This window comes from Callospermophilus lateralis, chromosome 18 (genome assembly GCF_048772815.1).
Source record: "Callospermophilus lateralis isolate mCalLat2 chromosome 18, mCalLat2.hap1, whole genome shotgun sequence".
NCBI lineage: Eukaryota > Metazoa > Chordata > Mammalia > Rodentia > Sciuridae > Callospermophilus > Callospermophilus lateralis.
The window spans coordinates 175,963-191,567 of NC_135322.1; the positions used below are offsets into that span (position 1 = coordinate 175,963).

The 15,605-nt window shown below is 49.5% G+C and overlaps 1 protein-coding gene across 2 annotated transcripts; it reads left to right on the top strand.

Annotated features, from left to right (window-relative positions):
* The first annotated feature begins 3 nt into the window (after nt 1-3).
* On the top strand, nt 4-8,257 carry Slc27a5 (solute carrier family 27 member 5). Of its 2 annotated transcripts, none has more exons than XM_076839421.2 (10): nt 4-691; nt 1,039-1,248; nt 1,610-1,768; nt 4,394-4,518; nt 6,086-6,280; nt 6,366-6,456; nt 7,018-7,216; nt 7,336-7,433; nt 7,607-7,737; nt 7,813-8,257. In XM_076839421.2, exons 1-10 carry the CDS (start codon nt 4-6, stop codon nt 7,987-7,989), a joined length of 2,073 nt encoding a protein of 690 aa, XP_076695536.1. In that variant the 3' UTR covers nt 7,990-8,257. The 2 variants fall into 2 exon arrangements, with proteins under 2 accessions (XP_076695536.1, XP_076695537.1); XM_076839422.2 differs by having other exon boundaries at nt 4-439.
* The last annotated feature ends 7,348 nt before the right edge of the window (nt 8,258-15,605 follow it).

The window sequence follows — 15,605 nt, forward strand, 5'->3', positions numbered from 1 at the left end:
GCCATGGGTATCAGGCAGAGGCTGGCCTTTCTGCTGTTCTTGCTGCTACTGCTGTGGGGGCTGGAGCAGCCCATATGGCTACCTGCTATGGCACTGACCCTGCGATGGCTCCTGGGAGACCCTACCTGCTTCTTGCTGCTTGGCCTGGTGGTATTGGCACAGCCCTGGATCAACTCCTGGATATCCCACTGGCTGAGCCTGGTGGCTGTGCTTCTGACACTGATTCTATCGCCTGCACGGCCACCCCCAGGGCTACGCTGGCTGCCTGCAGATATGGCCTACTTGGCCAAGATCCTCCACCTAGGATGGAGCATCAGGACACAGTTGAGCCGACAGCCTCCCGACACCTTTGTGGATGCCTTCGAGCGACAAGCAAGAGCACAACCTGGTCGGGTGTCCTTGGTGTGGACAGGGCACAGGGCCTGCTCGGTCACCATTGGTGAGCTAGATGCCCAGGCCTGCCAGGCAGCATGGGCCCTTAAGAATGAACTGGGCAACCCCACAGGCCTGGGTGTCAGGAAGCCAGCTGCCCTCCTGGTACTGACTTCCCAGGCCATTCCTGCTCTGACCGTGTGGCTGGGGCTGGCCAAACTGGGCTGCCCAGTGGCTTGGATCAACCCACACATCCGGGGGACACCCCTGGTGCACGCTGTGCTGAGCTCTGGGGCACAGCTGCTGGTAGTGGACACAGGTGAGGGCCCCAGGGCCAGCGGAGGAGGGAAGGGGATAGGGGCAAGGGTTGGACTGAAGGTCAGAAGTCCTGGTGGGGGGTGGGAAGAGAGCCCTTTGCTCCCGTCTGCTCATGTCACAGATAATTAGGGTCAAAAGTTGGCATAATTGGAAACTAATCCTGGGGCCATTGGTTGTAATTTTTCCAAAATTACTGTTTCAATCCTTCTTTGCAAAAAAGAAATAAAATTACTAATTATGGAATTCTTTGCCCAAGAATGCTAGTTGCCATCTGCCTCTGGGTCTTGGGTACCCCGCTTGATCTCACAGGTAAGCTTTGCCTCAGTTTTCCTCTGGCCATTCCTGCAGATCTTAAAGAGAACCTGGAAGAAGTCCTTCCTGAGCTGCAGGCTGAGAACATCCGCTGCTTCTACCTCAGTCGGGTCTCCCCTACGCCAGGTGTGGGGGCTCTGGGGGCTGCCCTGGAGGCTGCTCCTTCTGACCCAGTGCCTGCTGACCTGCGTGCTGAGATCACATGGCAAAGCCCTGCCCTGTTCATCTACACCTCAGGGACCACCGGTGAGGGTACCCCCAGCCCCAGCCCCGCCTCTGAACTCTCACCTGACACCACCCTGACTTGTCCTGTGCCTGCCACTTGTCCTCTGACACCTGCCTTCTGATTCAGACATCTGGTCTTGACTCTGATTCCCAGTGTGATTTGGGTGGTCCATGCAGAAATCCTGCCTCTGTCCAATAAATAGAACTGAAACCCTACTGACCGTTAGTCTTTACCTATTACTGCCTATTGGAATTCAGCCTCAGGATACAGCCACAAATTCCTACTTGACCCCTCTGAGGCCTTAAGCCCAGGGCCTGACTGGAGAGCTGCCCCTCTGGCATGGGCTCTTCTGTGCTATCCTTCCCACTCCTTCCTTCCCAGGGCTCCCAAAGGCAGCCATCCTCTCACATGAGCGTGTACTACAGATGACCAAGATGCTGCCCTTTTTTGGGGCCACAGCTGATGATGTGGTCTACACTGTCCTGCCTTTGTACCATGTGATGGGGCTTGTTGTTGGGATCCTCAGCTGCTTAGAGCTTGGTAAGCCTTTCTCTGAAAATCCCTCCAATCAGTGGAACCATTGGAGTGGGTGTCAGGGTGGGGTGGTCAAGGCGACGACCCCATGGGTTACCCAGTACCCCAGGTTCTCGTGTGTGTGTATGTGTGTGTGTTGCTTGCGGATTAAACTCACTGAGCTATACTCCAATCCTTTTTATTTTTGCTTTTGAGACATATTCTCACTAATTTGCTGATGCAGGCCTCAAACTCACAATCCTCCTGGCTTAGTCTCCCCAGTGGCTGAGACTATAGGCATGTTCCTCTGTGTCTAGCTTATATATAAAAATTTTTTAAAAATATTTATTTTTTAGTTTTAGGTGGACACAATATCTTTATTTTATTTTTATGTGTTGCTGAGAATCAAACTCACGCATGCTAGGCAAGCACGCTACCACTTGACCCACATCCCCAGCCCATATAAACATTTTTATCACAGAAATACATGTTTGGTTTGTTTGGTTGGTTTTTTTTTTTTTTTTTTGTACTAGGGATTGAACTCAGAGGCACTCAGCCACTGAGCCACATCCCCAGCCCTATTTTGGATTTTATTTAGAGACAGGGTCTCACTGAGTTGAGTTGCTTAGCAACTCACTGTGCTGAGGCTGGCTTTGAACCATAATCCTCCTGCCTCAGCCTCTTGAGCCACTGGGATTACAGGCATGTGCCACCCTGCCTGGCTTAAATATATGTATTTTTTTTATTCTTTTTTTTTAAGTTGTAATTGGACACAATACCTTTACTTTATTTATTTTTATGTGGTGCTGAGGATTGAACCTAGGGCCTTGCATGTGTAGGCAAGCGCTCTATCACTGAGCCACAACTCTAGCCCCTAAATATGTGTATTTTTGAGACAGAATCTTGCTTGCTAAGTCACTCAGACTTGTCTTGAACTCCTGGATTCAGGAGAATATCTTGCTTCAGCCTCCTGAGCAGCTGGGACTACAGGTGTATGCCATGATGCCCAGCTTCTTGTGGAAAATTTCAAACACACAAAAGTACAGATGATTTGCTGGTGTCTTTTATATCCTTGCCCACCTTCAACAGTTGTCAACATGGTGCCAGTTTTAATTCCATATGTACTCTTCTTTCCAGATTATTTTAGAGGAAATTCTAGAATTTTTGTTTGTTTTGTGGTACCATGGCTCAGCAACTTAGCCATCCTCAGCAACTTAGTGTGGCCCTAAGTAACTTAGCCAGACCCCACCTCTAAATTTAAAAAAGAAAAAAAAAAAAAAAAACCGTAACCATTTAGTACTATTTTGTGTCAAGGCCATATTCAAATCTCCCCAATTCCTTTTTTTTTTTTTTAGTTGTAGATGGACATAATACTTTATTTATTTTTATATGGTGCTGAGGATTGAACCCTCACACGCACCAGACAAGCACTCTGTCACTGAGCCACAACCACAGCCCTCCCCAACTGCTCTTTTACAGTTAAAGTCTCCGTGTTTCGTTTACTTGTTAGGTGTCCATTCCTCTTTCCTCCAAGATTTCCTGTAAGACTGAAAGGCCTTCTAAAGGCTTTTTAGGTTCAGTTTCTGCTTTGTTTTACTATTTGTTCACATGCTGGGGCTTGAATCTAGGGACTCATATATATTAAACAAATTCTCTACCACCGAACTACACCCCCAGCACTGATTTCTATTATTTCTGACAAGAATCTTGGTGAGGGGTGGCTGGTGATTCCTCCTTTGTCACACCGGGGGCTTTTATGTCTGTTACCTGCCTTAGAGAGGTTGAGATGGACTGGGAAATCTCTCCATCAAGGTTCCCTAGTTGCTTCTTTTGCAATTCAGATGTTTCCTTAGGGATTGGAAGCAAAACTGCCAATTTCAGTGACCTGGATTGTGTTTTCTCAGAGAGCATTGTTACTTTTCCCCAAAAAACACAGTCTCAGAGAAGACACGTTTGTTACCTCACCAGGCACACAAGCAGCTACCCCTTGGGTGCAGGATGATGAACCAGATGTCATGTAGGGATCAGGAGGGAAGAATCACTTTTCTGGAGTGAACACAGTGGCCCCAAAATATTATCACTAATCCATGTGCCATCTGCCAATACTATATGCCCTCCTACCAAACCTCCCATCCGATTACTCACCTTCCTCCTCGCCCATTCTCCCACCCATCTCTCTACCTACTTACCTGTCCATTCATCCACCCTCACACCTATCCATCCATCTTTCTATTCACCATCTATCCATGTACCCACCCACCCCTGCCACCACCCACCCATCCATCCATGCATTCCCCATCCAATCTATCTACCCACCAAGTCACCTTTCCACCCATCCACTATACCCATCCTCCCACTTACCCTTCTACTTTACTAGTCATTCACTTATCAAATTTGAGAATAATTTATCGCCAGCCCTTATTTGGCAGTGTTTACTTTATACCAGGTACTGAGCTTTGCACCCTTCTGGAAACAAGACTTGAATCCAAGCCTCCCTATCCTCTTCTCATGGGAGTAGTCCTGCTGGGCCAAGACACAGAAATGAGACTGACGTTGTCCTATTTTCTAACATGCCACACTCACACATTCAAAGCAGTTTCTCACAGTTACTTGGAAGCATGATTTGAAACTCACTCCTTCTCTTCCTCCCAGGAGCCACCTGTGTCCTGGCCCCCAAATTTTCTGCCTCCCGCTTCTGGAATGATTGCCGGCAGCATGGTGTGACAGTGATCCTGTACGTAGGCGAGATCCTGCGGTACCTGTGTAATGTTCCCCAGGTGAGGCTCTAGGATGAGGTTTCATGCTGAATACTCCAGGCATGAAGTCCCAGATAATATCCCAAGTAGAATTCTTAGATAAGATTCAGGTACTGGTAGGGGTTGGTTGTTTCGTCCCACAACTAAACACTCAAGGTCACTCCAGGTGAACTGGGCTGCATGAAATAATCGCACAGAGACAGAGAAATACCTTTTCCTTTGGGTCTTGTGATGGCTCCTCTGACCTTAGGAGTCTGTGGAAAGAGAGAGAGGCTCATGCTGAACCCTTTATTGGGGAGAAGTCATTCAAATGAGGCAAGAGGTCAGGTTTCAGGGGGTTGAGTCTAGCTTTGTGTTGTCTACTGTCAGCAGGCTGACTGACATCTAGGGAGGCCATGCCCATCTCATGAGCATGTAGGAATCATAGGCAGAGCAAGCAAAAAGACCAGAGCGAAGCTCGCCCAAACAGAGGGGCAACGTTGGTTCAGTCCACTTTGTGTGCTCGGTGCTCATAGTTCACACACACAGCCCATGGCTGGCTTGCCACATCTCCACATTCTCATCGCTCAAGGCTAAGGGGCTCTTGGTTCCTATGTGGCAGCTCCCGACTGTTGGTGGCGGCACCTTTGGTCCTACGGGTGTAGCTCAAAGGTAGAGCATGCATTTAGCATGTGTGAAGCCCTGGGTTCAATCTCCAGCACCCTGGGAAAATTCATGTGTTGAACTCAGCAAGGTTCCTCAGGTAAAACATTATCTGGGCAAATGCCCAGATAATGAATTATACACAAAGTTGGGGAACTTTTGATGATTAGCTTGGGCAGGTGATTTTACCAGTGTCATCATTTGAAAAACATAGATAAGAATGGCCCCTACCTGAAGGAGTATTGTCAAAATTAAATATATGTAAAGTGCCCAGACAGGGTGTAGCTCAAGGGTAAACTCACATCCTCATACAGAGCAATAAGGTATGGTCCCCAGGTATCCCTCCCAGTTAAGTTTCAAGGTAACTCAGAGAAAGGCTTCAGGTAACTGCTCAAGATGAGGCTTTAAGTCACTCCCCTGGTTACCTTCAAATAAAGGTTCCTGAGTAAGCCTTCTAGGTAAGGCTCCCTTCTAGATCACCTTAGGTAACCCCTGCCAGGTCAGAGTTCCAGGTAACTACCCCCAGGTTGAGACCCCACATATTCCTCCCAGTAAGACCCTCAGATGGATGTGGTCTCCAGTCAACCTAGGAGTGACCTCCAGTTAACTTTCCCGAGGCAAAGCTCTCAGGTAACTTCTACAGGTTACCTGCAATAAATATCCTTAAGAACCTCAAGTAGGGGCTGGGGTCACAGCGCGGTGGTAGAGCACTTGCCTAGTACATGTGAGGCACTGGTTTGATTCTCAGAACTACATATAAATGAATAAAATAAAGGTCCATTGACAACTAAAATAATAATAATAATAAAGAACCCCAAGTAGATTTAGTTACAGGTCATCCCCCAGGATAACTCCTAAGATAAGGACCCAACATAGCCCCCCTCCCCTGGGAAAAGGTTCCTGGACATGCTGTCTCCTCCTCACTCTTCTTGTGATGTCTTTGCAGCGACCAGAGGACCAAACACATACAGTCCGTCTTGCAATGGGCAATGGACTACGGGCAGATGTGTGGGAAACCTTCCAGCAGCGTTTTGGTCCCATTCGGATTTGGGAATTCTATGGCTCCACGGAGGGCAACATGGGCTTTGTGAACTATCCGGGGCACTGTGGGGCTGTGGGCAAGACAAACTGCCTCCTTCGAGTGAGTGGGTAGGGCACCCATGTTACAGTGGCCTTGAGGCTGACCCCAGAGGACCTCTGCCAATGCCCCCTACCCTCCACCCCAGGTACTGTCTCCCTTTGAGCTTGTGCAGTTTGACCCAGAGGCAGTGGAACCTGTGAGGGACAAGCAGGGCTTCTGCATCCCTGTGGAGCCAGGTATGGAGGTAGTTTTCTCTGGTGTTGGAGGAGTGGACACCCTTGTGGACACTTGTAGTCTCCTCCTCCACCTCTGGAACCAGCTGCCCAGAGCCTTGAGATGGGTGCCAACTGGGGGTGTCTGCAGCCCTCATCTGATCTCCCAGGCCCTGGGTGGTCTGACTACCACCTGGGGCCAGCTCCCCTGCCTCAGTCTCTTGCTCTCACTGTGTTTCCTTGAGCTTTCTGCGGGGGTCACAGCCTCTTGGGCATCAGCCCCTTGTCCTGTACCTTCTGGTCTTCTCTCCTGGGGCCTGGCCAGGACCTGGCCATGTCTTTCTTGCCCATTCCTCGTCATCCTTTCCCTGTTCCTCACGGCTCCCTGACGCCCCTGCATTTCCCCTCCGCCTGCCGTGCCCGTCTCCTCGGGGTCTTTCGTCCTGCTCTCCCCTCCCAGTGTTCCTGTCTCGCTGCTGTCTGGGCAGGGTGCCAGGTGAAGAGTCCGCCACCTTGGGAAACTGAGGCGGGGCGGGGGCTGCCGAGGTTCGGGTCCCTCTTCATCCTCTCCTCCTCCTCCTGCAGGGGAGGCCGGTCTCTTGTTGACGCGGGTCCTAGGCCGCCACCCTTTTCTGGGCTATCGCGGGCACCGAGAGCAGTCGAAGCGGAAACTGGTGTCGGATGTGCGGCGCCGGGGCGACGTCTACTACAACACCGGGGACGTGCTGGCCATGGACGGCGCAGGCTTCCTCTACTTCCGAGACCGCCTGGGAGACACCTTCCGGTCGGGGCCGGGCTGGGGGCGGGGCCTCGGGGCCCCAGGGACCCGGGGGGCGGGGCCGAGGGAGGCGGGGCTTCCCGCCTCCGGGGGCGTGGTCCCAAGCCCTGGCTCCGCCCCTGCAGATGGAAGGGTGAGAACGTGTCCACCAGGGAAGTGGAGGACGTGCTGTCGCAGGTGGACTTCCTGCAGGAAGTGAATGTCTACGGCGTGTGTGTGCCAGGTGCGAGGAGTTTGCTTGTTTTAAACCTCCAAAAGCTTGTGGGCGGAGGGTTGTTATTTTGATCTGCAAGGGGAACTGCTGTGACACAGTGGTTTAGTGTCCAGTGTCACAGCCACTGAGCAGAACTGGGCCAGGTTGGAGGGCCAGCCGAGAGTGACAAGTGTGCTTCCCAGGGTGCGAGGGGAAGGTGGGCATGGCTGCCGTGCAGCTGGCTCCGGGCCAAACTTTCGATGGGCAGAAGCTGTATCAGCATGTGCGCGCTTGGCTCCCCGCCTATGCCGTCCCGCATTTCGTCCGGGTCCAGGTAAGCCAGCGCGGGCCGCCGGGGTGGTTGGGTGAGCGATCACGGCCCAGGCTGTAGTCACCATCACCCCTGCAGGAGGTACTGGAGATCACAAGCACGTTCAAGTTGGTGAAGCCCCGTTTGGTGCGTGAGGGCTTTGATGTGAGTGTCGTCGCTGACCCCGTGTTCATACTGGACAACCGGGTCCAGGCCTTCCGGCCCCTGACAGCAGACATATACCAGGCTGTGTGTGAAGGAACCTGGAAGCTCTGACCACCTGGCCAGCACTCGGGCAATACGAGGGGGCAGAGACCAATACCAACCCACTGTCGCTATGGGCGAAAGATGCGACTCGTGCAGTCCACGGGGAGAAATAAAGAATGTGCCCACGCTTCTGCCCTGGTAAACGATTCATTCACTCAGATCACTCACTACAATTTCACTCCATACGTTCTTGATCAAGAAAACAGCAATCCTTAATTCTAGGCCCTGCAATAGACATAATCAATTCACAGCAAACAATTCTAGATTGATTCTAAGCAGTGCAAACACACTTAATCATGATGTGCTAAGTTCAAGTGTCAGATCCAAAGTCTCAAGCCTTGGGCTGGGGCTACATAGCTCAGGGGCAGAGCACTTGCCTAGCGTGCATGAGGCATTGGGTTAGATCCTCAGCACCACATAAAAATAAACAAATAAAATAAAGGCATTGTGTTCATCTATAACTACAAAAAAAAAAAAAAAAAAAAAACAAAACCGTCTCCAGCCCTAGGCTCTAAGTCCAGCAGGTGCACACTCACTCGACTGCGGTGATCAGGTCAGGAACCAAGGCAGGCTTCTCCTGGGCGGAGCTGGTGGCCAGTTAAGGAGAGGGTCGTCGGGACAAGTTGCAGCTCTCACCAGGGTCAAGATGTGGTTGTGGAGTTTGAGAGTGGTGAGGAAACTGCAGAGGATCAGCAAATGACAAAAAGCGTTGGGGTGTCAGTCCAGGTCCTCATCAGGTCTCAGAGTGAGGACATCCTTGTTGGCTGGATGGCTGAATCTCTGTTCATTTGCTCTATTATTTATACCAAATTTTGGGGCTTTTGACCCCCATTTCAATCCTTATCAACTGCCACTGGGATCTCTCAGTGACAACTGGTCTGGTGGTCCCCAACCTAATCTTTCCACCTTTCTCTCTTATCAAGCGCTTTTCCCTCTCATCAGTGAGGACAGCCTGCCAGAGGCTTCACTCTGAGTTTATTAGGGTGGGAAGAAGTGACTTGTTTGTGGCTGAGGGCCATACTGGAGGGCTCCTTTAGGTGTGCCTGGTGAGACTGCATGATTCAAACTTGAGTTTTAAAATGGAGTTGCTGGGGCTGGGGTTGTGGCTCAGCGGTAGAGAGCTCGCCTAGCACGTGCGAGGCCCTGAGTTCGATTATCAGCACCACATAAAAATAAATAAATAAAATAAAGGTAAAAAATAAACTGGGGTTGCTTAGGTTCAGGCCTAAGGCCATCCTCACATCCACCCACCCCATCCATCTCCATCTTGGACCTGCATAAAGCTGTTGTTATCCCAGCAGGGCTGGCAATGACTCTGGGTTTTGCCACAGTGAGAATAAATTTGACTGTGAACATAGCTGGCTAAGGAAACAGAGAGGCAGCCAGGCTGGTGGCGCATGCTTGTAATCCTAGCAGCAGGAGGATTGCAAGTTCAAAGCCAGCCTCAGCAGTTTAGCCAGGCACTAAGTAACTCATCAAGACACTGTCTCTAAAGGGCTGGGGATGTGACTCAGTGGTTAAGTGCTGCTGGTTCTATCCCTAGTACGGAAAAAAAGAAAAAAAGAGGAGGAGAAGAAGAAGAAAATAGAGAAAAGCCATATCCCCCAGTGCTCCCCAGGACCTTACTCCAGAGTCCTCTACCAGAGACCTGACTTTGGGGAGGAGAGGAGGTCCCGTTTGGACAAAGCCAAAGATCTGAGAACCGCTACTCCAAGAGAGTTTCGACTCCATCTGTGGGTCTCTGGGGCTCCTGAGCTACAGGGCAGGGGTGGGCTGGTGTCGTAGAAGGGCCTGCAGGATGTGGGGAGAAATGTGAATAGGTGATCAGAAAAGAGTGGAGGGCACTGGCCTAGGACAAAAAGGGAGTGGACCGTTCCAGGCAGGGAGCGGCAACACGTGCAAAACCCTGAGGAGTTTTGGGCGGTGGGGTGGGGAGGGCATGGAGCAGGCAGGGTGGCAGCCTGGGCTCCTGGGAGACGCCTTTAGAGGATGATTGGGAGTGCTTCCTGGGGCACCGGGCACTGCAGGCGCGCGGCCTCTGCGAGGTGCCAGAACGTGAGTGCCCTCCGGTGCCGCCAGAGGTCGGTCGGTGCCACCTCCAGGGCGAGTTGCCCTCAGGGTCCCGGAAGTCCCCTCAGGCGCTTGGCGGCCAGGTGCCAGGTCCCAGGCTGGTCTTCCCACCTGGAGGCAGAGGTGCCATCTGGCACGGTGGCAGCTGCGACTTTGCCTCAGGCTGGTTGTCCGCAGTGACGCTGATCCCACCTCTGGGCGCACGGCGAGGGCCACAGAGCAGTGACACGGGCACTAGCTGTCCCTGGGCCGCACTCTGGGTTGAAGTTCCTTTGAGCCCTTGAGGGACCCTTGGCCTCCTGATCCCAGGGCCTGCAGGAGACCGACCGACCGGCCTTTGAAGCCAGCCGCAGAGCCGGGAGCAGCTCCACGAACTTCCGCCTGGTAGACATTGAAGCTTTGCGGGTCAGCTTGGGGAGAGGACCGACTGTTGGGGTCTGGCTTTGAGAATCTGTCATCTGTGCCTGCTGGGCATGGTGATTGACTCCCATTGTTGTCATTTGCCCTTTCTCTGACTTTCCCAGCTGATGAGGTTGCTGTGTTCTCCACAGAACTGCGGATCCTTTACCCACTGGGGTCCAGCTCTTCTCCCCTGTAGAGGGTAGGTCACTGCATTCATTCACATTCCTGTTTGTCCCAGGAGGTCAATAGCCTGGCCATGAAGGCATTTACAGCTGTGTGAATATAATAGTAGAGGCTCAAACTTTGCCACCGACTGGGGCCCAGGGTTGTCTCCTGTTGCAGACACCATTTCTCTTAGGAAGGACTGTGGGCAAAAAGGGAGCTGGAAGTTGTAGGAACATAGCAGCAGGAGCTGGCCATTACTGTTGCAGCCTCAGCTTGTGTACACAAAAGGTCTGATGTCATTTGACAGTGGGCACCTAGCAACAGAGACTGGCCCTCTGGATGGCTCTCCTGCCATGAACTTAGTAGGTCATTGTTACATTAAGGTCTTTGTACCCTCGGGGGAGGTTGGAGTGCATGTATGAAACAGCAGAGGTTGGTGCTGGCCACCTCCCCTGTGGTCCTGGGCCTGTCCTGTCTTAGGACCATCCACTGAGATCTGACAAGCCCTGCTCTCCAGGCTCCCTGAGCTCCCGCACAAAGTTGCCCTTAATCTCGTGCTACCCTTTGTCCAGGTATCAGGATTTTTGCATGTACCACACTGTGAGTGGGTGTTAAATTTTAGTTGTCTGCAAATAAGTAATGTTGCATTCCTGTGGCAAGAAGTGTGAGGAGTCCTGGGCAGTGAGGCCATGTCACTGTATTTCCTACTATCAGAAATGTGGACTGAGGAAATCCACCAGTGAACAGATGACCAGGTGACATGTTCCAGATGAGAGGAGAGTGGGAGTGTGTCTTTGGACCCCAGAACTTGCAGCATGAAGAAGGCAGCCACTTATTGGCTGCATGACCTGGGGCAAGTCCCTAGAACCACCTGCCCCCACCCACATGCCTCAGTTTCCTCTGATTTAAAATGGGGCAGATGTCTACCCATGTTTACCTTGAGGATGTTTGAAAGGATGTTCCCTTGAAGGATGTTTATCTAGAAAGGTGAAGGGGATTCTCCCGTAAGGTTAACTAGTCTTCGCTTTGGGCATCTTTGCTCTGATGTCACTCAGGGCTCAGTTTCTTCATCTGCAGAGTAGACATGTATCACATCTCACGACTGAATACTTAAGGTCACTCCAGGTGAACTGGGCTGGCATGAAACAATCACACAGAGACAGAGAAATACCATTTTCTTTTTCTTTTTTTTTAAAGAGAGAGAGAGAGAGAGAGAGAGAAGAGAGAGAATTATTAATATTTATTTTTTAGTTATTGGTGGACACAACGTCTTTGTTTGTATGTGGTACTGAGGATCGAACCTGGGCCGCACGCATGCTAGATGAGCGCACTACCCCTTGAGCCACATCCCCAGCCCGAGAAATACCATTTTCTTGGTCTTGTGACAGCTCCTCTGATCTTAGATGTCTGTGGAAAGAGAGAGAGGAACTGACCCCTTTTATTGGGGAGAAGCCATTCAAAGGAGGCAAGGGGTCAGGTTTCAGGGGGTTGAGTCTATAGTTTTGTGATGTCCACTGTCAGCAGACTGACTGACATCTAGGGAGGCCATGCCCATCTCATGAGCTGTGTGGGGATCGTAGGCAGAGCAAGCAAAAGGACCAGAGCAAGGCCCACCCAAACAGAGGGGCAATGTTGGTTCAGTCCACTTTGGCGCTCAATGCTCGTAGTTCACACACACGTGCGCACACACACACACACACACATGCAGCCCATGGCTGGCTTGTCACATCTCCACATTCTCATTGCTCAAGGCTAAGGGGCATTTGGTTCCTGTGTGGCAGCTCCTGACAGACATGTTGTCTGTCTTGCCTGTCATTTGAGAGAATCATCATAAACAACTATAGGAATAAACTTGTGTCTGAGAACACTCATGGGGTGCCTTGGGGCCAAGCTAGGGCTGGTATTTTTCAATCGACACCTTATCTTACCCTTTAATGTGAGAAACTAGTGGGACTCCATTTTTGAGAAACCAGCCTCTACCTCAGCGCAAAGACTGTCCAAGGAAGGGGGCGTGACCCTTGTCCTTGGAAAGACCCACAGAGCACTCCTAGGCACATACCCGCCCTACTGAGTTGTTTGTCTACAAATAACAGGAGAGATCTGCTGCCCCAGGTGTCCCTGACTCAGTCAGGCTAGGTGAGGACCCATAGCAACCCCCTAGCAGCCACCAATCAGCATGAGACAGGGAGAATACCTGGGATGCCAGATGAGCCCCCAGGAGTTTATGGTGGTTGATAACATGATGGGAAACCATGTAGTTCAGTAAGTACACCCCTTCGTGGTTTAAACTAATCAGTTCAAAGGAATCCCCCTCTTGTACTAGCCAATCACCCCTACCCAACTTGTTCCCGCCAGTGAATGTGCTAATCAATGTTAAGAGTTGTTGTTTGACTTTCCTGCGGTGTGGAATGATTTTCTGTGAGATGTTGTGATGCATAGAGTATCCCCCAAAACCTATAAAATCTCCCTGGCAAAGGACCGGGACCATTGCATCGGGAACGGTTGTGAGTCCAGGCTGGAGCTTGCAATAAAGACTCTTGTGTGATTGCATCGGATTCGGCTCCTGGAGGTCTACTGAGGTCCCACGAATCTGGCATTACAAATGCATCCCACACGGTAGATTGTAATGGTGTTCCACTTTAAAGTGAAGGTAGCTGCAGTTGAGAGAGGTTATGAGTTATTCAGCAAACCCTATCAGTGCAGGTGTCAGGTCAAAGGGCATAAATGTTATAGACAAGATCTCATTCTGGATCCTCAGACCCATCCAGCTTGAGTAATTTATACTTATGCTAGACAAGCATTCTACCACCGAGCTACACCCCTAGCCACATCCTCAGCCCTTTTAATTTTGCAGACAGGATCTTGCTAAGTTATACAGGCTGACCTTGAGCTGTGATCCTCCTGACTCAGTAGCTAGGATTACATATTGTCTGGAGTCTTATTTGCTATTTTTGAAAACTGAGCAATCCATTACATTATTTTTTATTTTATTATTATTAACGATTTGGTACTGGGGATTGAACTCAGGGGCACTCAGCCACTGGGCCACATCCCCAGCCCTATTTTGGATTTTACTTAGAGAGAGGGTCTCACTGAGTTGCCTACCGCCTCACCATTGCTGAGGCTGGCTTTGAACTCATGATCCTCCTGCCTCAGCCTCCCGAGCTGCTGGGATTACAAGTGTGCACCACCACACCCAGCCATTATTTTGAATTGTCTTATTTGTTGACAATGCTGTTAATACCCAACAGTGTGACGAATGGGAAATGTGGCAAAGAAAAAGGCAGACCAGGTCTACCCACATATTGCTGGTGTTCTTCTGGTTACTTCTTAAGCATACACTCATTTTTGGTTTATCAACCTAATAAAGTTCCTGATGATGTGAATTCCTGCTTCATAGTCTTTCTCCACATTTTATTATGTTGTAGTCATTTTCTTTTTTGGGGGCTCAAAAACATTGTTGTTGTTTATGTTGCAGATGCTTTTATCTAATATTTTGCTTTTGTAGAAAATCTATTTTCTATGGGTTGAGGATATAGCTTAGTTAATAGAGTGCTTGCTTTGAATGCATAAGGCTCCTGGGTTCAATCCCCAGCACCACCAAAAAAAAGAAAGAAAACCTATTTCTATTAGATTTTTAAATGTGTTGTCAAGGAGTTATTCACAATATTCATTTTGATGTCTCTCTTTGATGTCTCTCAGTGGATATAATTTTTTTTTTTTTTTGGTGAGGGGGATTGAACCCAGGGCCTTGTGCATGCAAGACAGCCACTCTACCAACTGAGCTATATCCTAGCCCGGATACAGTTTAATCTCCTTTTTTAAAAAATATTTTTTTTAGTCATAGATGGACATAATACCTTTACTTATTTTTAAACTTTTTTTAGTTGTATACGAACACAATATTTATTTTTATGTGGTGCTGAGGATCAAACCCAGTGCCACACATGTGCTAGGTAAGCACTCTACCACTGAGCCACAAGTGCTCTACCACTGAGCCACAACCCCAGCCCCCTTTAAAAAAAATTTTTTTTTTTTAAATATTCTTTAAGTTATAGATGGACAAAACACATTTATTTGCTCATTTTTATGTGGTGCCAGGGATCCAACCTAGTGCCTCACACATGCTAGGCAAGTGCTCTACCACTGAGCCAAAACACCAGCCCCCAGCCCCTTAATAAGTCTCCTTTTTTGATAGTTTAGCACTCAGGTTCAAAATGCTTTAATCTATTTTATTTATTGGTCTTTTCAAAGAGCTAGCTTTTGGATTTATTTGTTCTACAACTTTGTTGTCTACCATCATGTGAGTTTCTGCTTTAACAAGCTTCTGTAGCCTGGAGAGAGACGGGTCAGAGGACTATCCTATTCAGGGCTGTGATGCCCTTGTCTGCTCTGAAAACAAAAGGCTTGTAAACTTGCACCAGCAACAAAAGTTACGAACTGCCTTCATCTCCACACTCCCATTGTTTCATGGTTTTAGGCTTTTACCCCAAACAGGGTCTCTCAAGCCCTGGAATTGAGTCAGGTTAAGGGGCCTCCTATGCAAATGTGTGTGTGTGTGTGTGTGATGGTACTGGGGATGGAACCCAGGGCCTCAAGCATGCTAGGCAAGTGTTGTATCATCAAGTTATACCCACAGCCTGCTCTATGCATTTCACAACAAATTCTACAGTCCTCAAAGCTTTTGACTGGTTGATTTTCAGGGTCTTGCTAAGTTGTCCAGGCTGGTCTTGAACTTGCAATCCTCCTTTCTCAGCTTCCAAGTAGCTGGAATTATAAGCATGTGCCACTGAACTCCCTGCCTCTCTTTTTACAGTCAGGAACCTGGAAAACAGAAAATAGATTCTACTGCAAGATACAGTCTGGGAATTAATTCTTGGCCTGCTCAGTGCAGCAGAGAACAATTTGCAGAGAAATATCAGTTCTTTTTTGATCCAGAGCTCTTTTCAGAAGAATATCTGAATTGTTAAATTTACTTGTCATTTTAC